Source organism: Neopelma chrysocephalum, unplaced genomic scaffold (assembly GCF_003984885.1).
Source record: "Neopelma chrysocephalum unplaced genomic scaffold, ASM398488v2 Primary Assembly neopelma1_69, whole genome shotgun sequence".
NCBI classification, from domain to species: Eukaryota; Metazoa; Chordata; class Aves; order Passeriformes; family Pipridae; genus Neopelma; species Neopelma chrysocephalum.
In genome coordinates this window covers 3589120-3599191 of record NW_020897729.1, presented here as the reverse complement: position 1 = coordinate 3599191, position 10072 = coordinate 3589120, and the positions used below count along the sequence as shown (strand labels likewise).

The 10072-nt window shown below is 38.6% G+C and overlaps 1 protein-coding gene across 5 annotated transcripts in view; it reads right to left on the bottom strand.

Annotated features, from left to right (window-relative positions):
- HRG (histidine rich glycoprotein) overlaps positions 1 to 9368 on the bottom strand; it is a 10269-nt gene extending 901 nt beyond the window's left edge. Inside the window, exons 1-7 of one of the 5 annotated variants that reach the window (XM_027685678.1) lie at positions 9069 to 9368; positions 6013 to 6120; positions 4943 to 5030; positions 4258 to 4424; positions 2465 to 2581; positions 908 to 994; positions 9 to 283 (exon numbers count right to left, since the gene is read on the bottom strand). In XM_027685678.1, the coding sequence (XP_027541479.1) occupies positions 9 to 283; positions 908 to 994; positions 2465 to 2581; positions 4258 to 4424; positions 4943 to 5030; positions 6013 to 6120; positions 9069 to 9266 (1040 nt within the window). In that variant the 5' untranslated portion in view covers positions 9267 to 9368. Of the gene's footprint in view, position 1; positions 287 to 907; positions 995 to 2464; positions 2582 to 4257; positions 4425 to 4942; positions 5031 to 6002; positions 6121 to 9068 lie in introns of all 5 variants that reach the window. The other 4 variants (XM_027685676.1, XM_027685675.1, XM_027685677.1 and 1 more) reach the window with 4 other exon arrangements.
- Between the last annotated feature and the right edge of the window lie 704 nt (positions 9369 to 10072).

The window sequence follows — 10072 nt, the reverse complement described above, 5'->3', positions numbered from 1 at the left end:
GAGGAGGGGGAGGAGGACAGTGTGGTCCATGATGGTGAGGAGGATGGTGATGACCTGGTTCATCATGGGGAGGAGGGAGAGAAGAAGGAGCAGGTCCTTCACGGCTGTCTTGATCTTCCTTGCTGAAGTTGTGTTTGCGCTCAGAGTCTTCAGGTCTGGGTTGAGAAGAGGGTGGACATTCATGTCTGTGATGATGTCCATGATGATGTCTGTGACCAAAATGATGATGGAAATGGGGATGTCTGTGTGGTTTTCCACCTTTGCCTCTTCGCCCAAAGCCAAGCTGCTGTTTATAAAAACACCAGGGGAGGAAGTATTAAGTCAGGTGTTGATAGGACAGAAGAAAGTGATGAGCAAGAGAGAGGTGGGAGTTGGTAGGTCTGCATTTATAGCTCTGATGATCTTTAAGGAAAAAACCTGCATTTTTTTCAAGATGGAAGGAGTAGATGAAAAAATGCCAAATTACTGAAAATCTTCTGGAAATAGTACACCATATCAAAATTATATAACCAGCTGAGAAACATTTGTGATGGATCAAAACAAAATAAAACCCACATTAAAGTAGCTATTGTAATATAAACTGTAATACCAAATATGATAAAGATCATCTCCCCTTCTCTTGCTTTCTAAAATTCCTTTGAACTTGTTTGCCAGTCTTTACTCTCTTAAACTAAGTCAAGTGATTGACCTGAGAGAAGACTTGGAGGGAGTAGTAGTGACAGCTCAATTCCAATTCATCTTCTGATTGACCTCAAAGGTCAGTCTGTCCCAACATGCTGCATCACACCCAGGCAATAATAAATTGGCATAAACAACTGTTACAATCATCTGCCAGCATGGACTAAGCGAGGTTGCCGTAACCTGCGTGAGGATATAGCGAGAGACGTGTCCACAAGTGAGTACATACCCAGGGATGGTAGATTTCACAACTTATATCTGTTCCATCAGGTTCGTCTGCATCACTTATAACTCTTGCCGTGCAGAATCCCATGTGCTGAGCAAAAGAAAAGGAAAAAAGAACTGCAACGTACATCTGGATTCTTGTGATGGAGTTAATAGAAGCTACTGAAAGTTCAACATTTTACAAGTGAGGCTGGTTCCCTCGACACCTAAGTGTGTTCACACAGCTTAGCTAAATTCTGAGCTTTCTGGCCAAGGCTTACCAGCAATTAATAATGATTAAAATATGTGCAATTTTTGAGGGTTCTTGACTCTGAGGACCGTTTCACCATGTGCATCTAGAGAGCTTCTACTCCCCATCTTACTTCTCTTTTGAAGTCTAAGAAACTGGCCAGCTACTGATGTCTCCAAAACAAGTACCCTGTGAGGGATTGATTTTTATTCCTTTTTTTTTGTCTTGGCTTGTCAAACATATGTTTGGATAGGGCTATTCTGAAATTTTGCTCAAAGTTCTCAAAACCTGTCACTGTGTAGCTGTGCTGTTTCAGCCAAAGTTCAAGGCAGAGCTTTCTTCCTTGTTTTAAAAAATAATTTGTTGTAACTTTTTAGCATTTCTTCCCTTAGCATCCTGTTTGCTATGACTTTCTCCTGCTGTCCAGTCATTGTGTGTGGAATTGCTCATATGAAAGAGCACAAAACTCGTATGAGGGGTTCTGTGTATGCTTTCTGTAATGAATGGTTTATCTTGATATATATTTGGGCCATTAGTAGCCCATTATGATCAATGATTGGAAGTGTTACTGGCATTTTACACACACAGCAATGGTGGCAGCACTGAGAACAGAATTCAAACCCTCTATTGCCATTTCGTTTTGTGCTTCATTGTAGTGAACTTGTGACTCTGCTACCAGTTAATTCACAACCTTTTTCAGTCTTCTGGGGTATGCAAAGCTAGAGAAGAAGATGGATGTAAATAAAACAAAAGTTTTACATGTTTTATTTTTCCATGTTTTTGTTTCATTCCTTCAATTTAATTTCTGGGAAATAATTTTTTCGGAAGTTATGAGACCCTGCCTGGCTGTTTCTTTGGTATAGACTATTATGGTAATGGGAAAGTGAGGTGAGGAGAATACTTTGACAGTTATCTGCAGACAAACTTGATTTATATAATGTACTCTCCATTCCTCTGCAGCAGAGGAGAAAAAAGTAACCCTGAGCTCACTGGGCTGACATAAGACATGCATATTAGTGTAAAAGTTTTTATGAACATAGCATGGATGATTTGCTAGGGATTAGCCACAATATGAATGCAAAAGCCAGATACAGCCTGAAAAGCTCTAGGCCTCTAAAGTGCCAGAGTCCAGTTACATTTAGATTTGAGAGTTCAAACTGTCTCCTTATAAAATAAAAAGGAGCAGCTGTAAAATTAGGATCTGGGCTTGGACATGCTGGATCTTTGATTTTGAGTTTGGGTTCATTGTTATAAGCAACATTTGGAAATATATTGGAAAAATCTTCCTGGTCCCATCCATTGTATCAGTTCTTATTCTAAGACTTTACTTACAGCATGCCAGTCATGGAGAAAAACACAATCCAGGGCCTGATCTTCTTGCTCCACAGTTTTGGAACAGTTGGTCTCCTTTATAGAGAATCCTAAAATGTGAACTTCCCGGGAGCCAGTCTGAAACCAAGAGGTCAAACAAGAAACAGTAACTAAGTGTATTTAAAATCCTGTAATTTTCAAAGGAACCATATTTCATCTTGTTGTCAAAATCCCATCTAGGTCATGCTTTCCTTTCCTGTCCTGTTCAAATACACATATTCAGTGAGGAAAACAGGTTAGATAATTTATACCTTACTTTCCTCACACCCTCACAAGTTCCAGAAATGCTTCCTTTAATTCTTTGTCTAGTTATGTGTGTGTTAGAAAAGCTGTTACTTTTACAGCCTGTGTTTTTAGGCAGTAGTGTCCTTAGAGTCCTCCTGAAACTGAACTGCTGTTCCTGTGAAAATAGAGAGATCTACTGGATGGCAACCACCCCTTTCCAGTGATGGAGGTGCAGACTATTACAGTTCTGATGTTAATTTGGGGAGAAACCTGTGAGATTGTTGCTTTTTTTCATGGCAGGGGTGTTATTCATAGAGAAGGCATTACTCCATATGAATATGGGAGAAGGCCTTTGTGATCCTATTAAAACCCATAAGGAGGTGTTTCATTTTAATTTCCAACTGTAACAGTTCTTTATTTCAAGTCTGTGTTAAAGGTGTCCATAGCATGTGTGCGCACACAAGTTTCACTAGTTTAACTAAACTGGTTAAAAGCGGATGCACATTCTTTATGGTAGTTTTTTATTGTAATTCATAGTTTCTGGGTGTTATGCAGTCTGTTAAAATCCAGTGGTACAATCTAAAGTGTCCATGTAGCTGAAAACAAAGTGTTTGGGGAGAAATACATGAATCCAGGCAATCTGGAAACAGCCACTTGCTAAATGGGAGTGGGGGTATATCCTGCATGGGGCTCCAGTGTGGAACACTGTCAGGTTTCTGAGCAATATTAAAAGCTGCAGGGAGGTGGGGTTGGCATGCTGTAATTTAGGCAGTTTCCAAGATCAACATGTGGTATGGTAGGGGCTGTGGGACTTCATTACAGAGGTGTCCTGAGCTGATACACGTTGGCAGAATGATCCTGTGCTGTTTCAGTAAATGTCTCCAGTATCTACCACCAAAAAATTTTGATGATGTGAGGGTTATACTTCAAATCAGCCAAGGGATAAGTCTTCATGTCGACATCACTCAAATATGGAGTTATTTACCAGAGCCAGAAGTTCTTCAAGATGTACAGCATAGATACAAATTCACCTCCCACCCCAAAGAGCTCTCAGTGCTGCTTTGCTTTGCAGCAGAGAGTCAAAATGACTTTTGAATTTCCACTGTGTTGTACCCCTGAGCTAAATATTCTAAAAGTAAAAAATTATTTGTCTTCATTTGACAAAATGTGTGACTATAATAATACATGACTGTCCATCTAGAACTCTAGTCAATAGTAAATAAACTCATATGTGTTAGGATAAGATAGGTAAATAGGCATTAAAAATTAAAATACACCCCCAAAGAAGGTTTTGAATTTTGAATACTGTCACACTCCCATAGCTTTTAGTGAATAAGAAATCCTTTTGCTTTCACATGCCTAAATTGAAGTTGATGACAAGTCTGCAGAAGTAGGACTTTCAATTTTAAGCAGATGATTTGTGCTGGTAGGTCTGTTCCTAGAAGGATTTGAGCTCTGTTCCCATGGTTTTGAAGCTGCTCACAAAATTTTGTCATTTATAAGTAATTCTAGGACAAAATGCCACTTACCACCTTTAAAACCCTTTCAACTTTGTCCACAGCGAAGTAGTTTGTGTGGTTACTTTCAATTTTGAATTTCTTCAGGGCCTTTGTAGCAATATCTTTATGTTGCTCTGTGACTTCTAAGGCTTCAATTTTCACAGGACAATCTTTGCACTCTAATAAGTCAGGTGGAACTGTAAAAACAGAGAATTTACTAATATTGCAGTGGATATTAATACTCTTGTGAGCGTCCCTGTGCCTTTAATGTGAACTCATAATGAGAAACTGAAATGCAGCGTTTCTTTGGAAGTGAAATACCTGTCCCTCACTCCACAAATATGGATTTGTCATGTAACATGAAAAAAACCCAAACCCATGAAAATGAATATTCTTATAAATCTTTTAGCTTCACCTTAGAATCTTACCACCCCAGATGGGCATTCTTTCCAAGTTTACATTTGTTCTGATATTCATTATGATGTTTTGGTGGACTGGAATGGTGATATCATCTGACATCAATAAAGTCTGGTTTAGAAGAGTCAGGTAACCTTAATTCTATTACTCATTCTTAACATTCCATTTGAATTATCTAAAATATGAATTGCAAGCAGATGAATGAATCTGTTACGGTTACCACACACTAGTGGTGCACAGCCTTTGGTACTAGGGCTGGTTTGAGGTATGTGTTGGCTTACAACAGTGGTTATTTTACCTGGACTTAATGTACAATTAAATCCATATAGCTGAGGTTTCTTCAGCAGATGGTTCGTATATGTGATAATCTTACATTGCCCAAAGTCCTGAGAGGAAAAAAGAATACATGATTATGATGTTATTTTCACTGGATTTAATTGGATGTAGGCGATCATAGAAATTATACCTCCTTTTAATGTGCGGTACCTCCAAGAATAACAGATGTGGTCATTAATGGAATGTTTGATCTGGTACCACTCAAAATTTGTCTTCAGATAAAATGGGATCTCCCTTTACAAGAGCCTTTATTTTAATTCTCAGAGTGCATGACTGAGTAGACAATGGAAAACTGAACCAGCCTTCTCAGCCATCCTAATACTTATTTACAGTAAGATGATACTAGTTACCAGGGGAGGTTAGGATACTGGGTTCATAAATCTTTATCAAAAAGTGGATGGACCTTTTCTTCCATTCCTTTTCCCCATCTTAAGAAAAAGAGTAAATGCCTTCTCTTCTCTCCTCATGGCCTTTCTGCTTTGTCTTTTGTTGTAGTAACACAACTCTCCTATTTAAATAAAGTTTTGGACTGGGAGTTCTCATCCCAGACTGCCTCATTGGACTGGAAAAAAAGAAAGGGCAAGTATTGCTGTATGTCATTCGTGTACTGACACTACCAATATTTCACATTGTCATACCACAAATGCTATGACAGAAAACTGACAAAATACACCGCTGGTATTTCTGGCTCATATACTAGGAACATGCTCAAAAAATAATTTCCAGTGCCCTTTAGTTGTCAGCAAATTACCCTTAAAACATAAGTTCTGCTTCAAGCAGTGGAATGTGGAGGATAGTTCCTTTGAGAATACTAGTTAAATAAAGCTACACTTATTTGAAGAGTCAACCCCTTTCCAAGCCTTTAGCTTATGTTTAACAACTCTAGAATTAAATAGATTTTATTTTAGAATAAGCCATATTAAAGCTCAGTCTTCACTTAGAGATTTTGTGACACAAATTTCTGGGCAGTTCAGATGAAGCTCAAGTTAATGCATTGTTGGTGTATGACTCAGTGTGGGTACCATTACTTGCCATGGGATACGTATCACTGTATTCACAGGACTCCCAGTGTTTTCTGGATAAGACAGGGCATTCCGTTTCCAGCACATCCAAAGTTAGGTAGAGGACTGATGAATTTCCCTGGAAGAGACGTGTGAGTAAAAAAAGAGTTTGTAGACAAGAAGTTTGATCTGAAAGAAACTTTTTTTAAGGTTGATATGTTTAATCTTTAATAAAGCTTCTCCAGTTCTTTAGTAAGGTTTTTCTGAGCTGACAAGTGTAGAAAGGGTTCAGGCTGGAAGGGAGCTTTGGAGGTCATCTTGCCCAGCCACTTCCTCGAGGCAAAGCTAAAACTTCAAAGTTTTGGCTGTATTCCGTGTATCACCAAGACAGACATTCCACAACCTCTCTGGGCCATTCCAGTACTTAACCACTTTCTCCATGATTTTTTTTAGTCTTATATCTATGCAGAATTTCCCTTCCTGTAACTGTAACTGTTGCCTCTTATCCTCTTGTTGAGACCTCGTGAGAAGAGTCTGTTGTTAACCTGGCATTCATCAAGTAGGGAAAATGTCAGTGTTAAAAAGTTGCCATTCCCTCTTTCTGATTTTCACACAGAACACATTGTTAGGACATCAGTTGTGTTGGCAGCCAATTATGTAGCTACATCCATTTCAAATTACCTTAGTGATCAGATACTCTTTCGGAACTTTGCTTCCTGATCAGTTTATTCAGGGAGTGATGCAACAAAGCTGTAATAATCCCTACAAAGTCAGGAGCCTTAGCTCTGAAATTCTTCTAGTATATTCTATCTCCTGAGCGAATAGGATGAAGAATTAAAATTTGAATTTGGCTGCCAGTGTAATGGGATGTGGTGCTAAGAATTTTTTGTGGCCCACAGAAGCAGGTTTTTATTTTTCTGCAGGGGACTGAATCTTAATTCACATTTGGAATGAATTATTTAAACTTCATTCAGCCCTTGTATGGACATTCAGAATGAACACATACGTATTTTATTTTGTCATTTAGATAAAATCATGCAAAGCCCTTCACTGTGAATAAATGTCCTCAGGATTTATGAAGTTTCATCAGGTTCAGGTTCCTTTTTTAGTGTTTCTGTATAGACGAGACCTTGAGAAAGAATTGCTGCAGTCTAGTGTAATATTTTTATTAATGAGAGTCCACCAGTGTCATGTTAAACACTAGTTTTGCAGTACACATATATCTTAGCGTTGTCTCTAATTTTAAAATAGGGGTTAGGTGGATTGCACAAAGACATATGTTGTTCAATGGCAGAATTGGGAAAAGAATATAATTGTCCTGGACACACATCCTGCCCACTAGCCACATGTTTATTCTCTGCTTAGGGGTAGTTAGTACTTCTATTTTATTTTATAAATCTCAATAATTTCAAACTACTTGTCAACATATTGTTAAAATTCAGACAGAGAACAGAGACAGTGAGAAACACTATTTTCTGATTTGTATTTTTGGAATTGGCCTGAACGGAAAGGTAAGATAGTTAAGACAGTCTTTTGTGAAATGTGCTGTTCTCTAGGAATCCTCTAAAACTGAAATGACTAAATATGTGATGCACTTTGTTGTCCAAACTTGTGAAATGCTGAAAAAGCCAATTCATCCCTGGCAAATACTTATTTTCTTCAGCAGAAAGCATGGGTAACATTAAATCTCTACCTCCAAATATACAGTAGAAAATTCCTCTGTTCATCTGCTGGATAGCTCTTGGGGGGAAAAAAAATTCTTACATGGTGCCTTCTTGGTTGTTTTAGAAGCATCTTGGGCACTACATAAGCCTAGAACTGTTCTGTTGTGGATACTTGAGTATCTTATGCTTTTAGAACTCCCATGTAAACCAGTAGAGATCTGGCTGCTGGGAATTGCTCTGCTTAGGTTTTTGAGGGGGCTGATGTGATAGACCTGATGCACACTATTACATGGAGATAAGAAAAATAATGTTTTGGTCTTTTATAATATACATTCCTCCAATGAATTTTGCATGTCTTACTGCCCAGTAGCTCCACTTCACAGGAGTGGCACACACATTGCTGCATGGCAGCAGCATTCTTCAGGGACAGAAGATTTGAGGATTGAAATCTCTTAATGCAGAAGACCACTGATTCCTTCCTAGGTGAGCACTTTAACTGCCTGGCTGCTCCATAAAACTCAATACTATCACTTGCCACATCCTTGTCTTTGAAAAGCAAAATAGTCCATCAGGTTTTTTGAAATTATACCTGAAGACCTGTGGTAGCCTGGGTTTTGGGTCACTTCCCGAGCTTTACTTGTCCTAACAGGCAGTATTAAGCAGTTTCATCAAAAACTAGCCTGTTTTTCCTTTTGCCATACTGAGATGTGTAACACACTTCTGAAACACAACTTCATTGCCAAGCAGCCAAAGGGTACCACGTGCATTAGTAAATCTGCCTGTCCTTGGTCTCTTTTACATACTAGTTAAAGAAATTTTGTATTCTGTTGCTTTTTCCACTATCAATTTGTTCTGGCATTTAGGCAGTCATTGAGAAAGGCTTATATATCCACTTCTAGGAAGCAGAAATAGGAAGGAAAAAGGAAATGACTGCTATGGATTGTCTATCCAGCCCCTCCCCTGTTTTGCAGTGGCAACTCCTTTGGCTTTCTCTGCCTTTTTCCCTTCCTGCCAGTTAACCAGCTATCTCCAAAATGAAGATAATAACAAAATACTAGTCTTGCAGGATACATTGGTCTAGTTAATGTTAGACATTCACGGATTAAAGAAACCTTCCCAATATAAATTTTGAGTATAACATCTGAGACTTGACAACAGACAGGACAGATTAATTTCCAGTGTTCTATAAAGCTGTTCAGAGCAACTCTTATGCCAACATCCTGCTGACCAAGAGAATAGAGGGCATTCAGGATCTTTTGAAATCAAGCTTACGTGCAATAAATCATGCACAAATGAGTACTGAGGTAGTGTAAATCACAGCGATTCATTGAATTACATCAACATTAAAAGCAATAAACATTTATTTAAAACATTATTTAAAAATCATGGTCTTGTGTAAATCAGCCTTTAAGTTGATACTTACTGTTTGTAGTTCATGTGCATCGGCAACACGGAATAAACCAAAAACATAACCATCTCTGCGGTGTTTGTTGACCAAATCCAGGGCCACTCCTGCATCTGTTTCAATGGTGTTACAGTCTGCAGGTGTAAAGCTTGCTTTGTTTTGGGCATTAGAACACTGCAGTAGTGTTAGAAAAAAAGCTGAAGCTAGAAGCAGCATTTTGTTTGCAGTTCTAGGTCACTTCTGCTCATGCCCTGATAAAGCCAGCAGTCTGCTTTCAAATCAGAACAGTCCACCAAAGTTATAAATGAATGCTAAAAGGGCATGGTTTTATATAAATTTAAGTGTCATGTCAGACAGTCATTGCCTTGACCCTGGATTAACATTTGCAAACAGCAAGTAAATGATTATATGGTGATTTAGCAGATTTTGAGGAAAGTGGGCCTTATAATACTCTCTGGACTACTCATCAAAGGGTTTGTTTGTGATTCTTTATGCAGGCATTGTGCAATAATGCTTTACTAAGAAAAGTACTTACTTCTAGCAGAGTGCTGCTGAGCCTGGCAGTAAGAAGGTCCAACTTATGTGTGTAGGGATTAAATAATCTTGATCTTCCGTTTACTGTTGAAACAGTTGAACTGAAAATATGCTGAGATATTTGTGGTCAAATTATGGCTCTACCCTTATCCTTGTTTTTACAGATCCTTACCTAGCAGGGAACTAGTGAAAGGGAAACAAGGGAATCACCCAGAGTTGGAAAAGGGATAGAGGTCAAGGTGCACTCACAGGCTCATGGTCTGTAGCTTCTATGTGAGTACCTGCTACTCTTCCAGCTCAAGAAAATTTAGAGCAGACTTCTATCAGCTTTACATCATTTCAGTCTGGAACACAGGAAGGGACTGACTGGCTTAATACCCATATAATCTGGGCATGGCATGAAGTGATATAAAGCTATCTTTGCATTTTCAATCTGAGCAGTTTTGTGTGCTCTTTGACTGTAGTAGCCTTCATAGACTTCTTTAGAG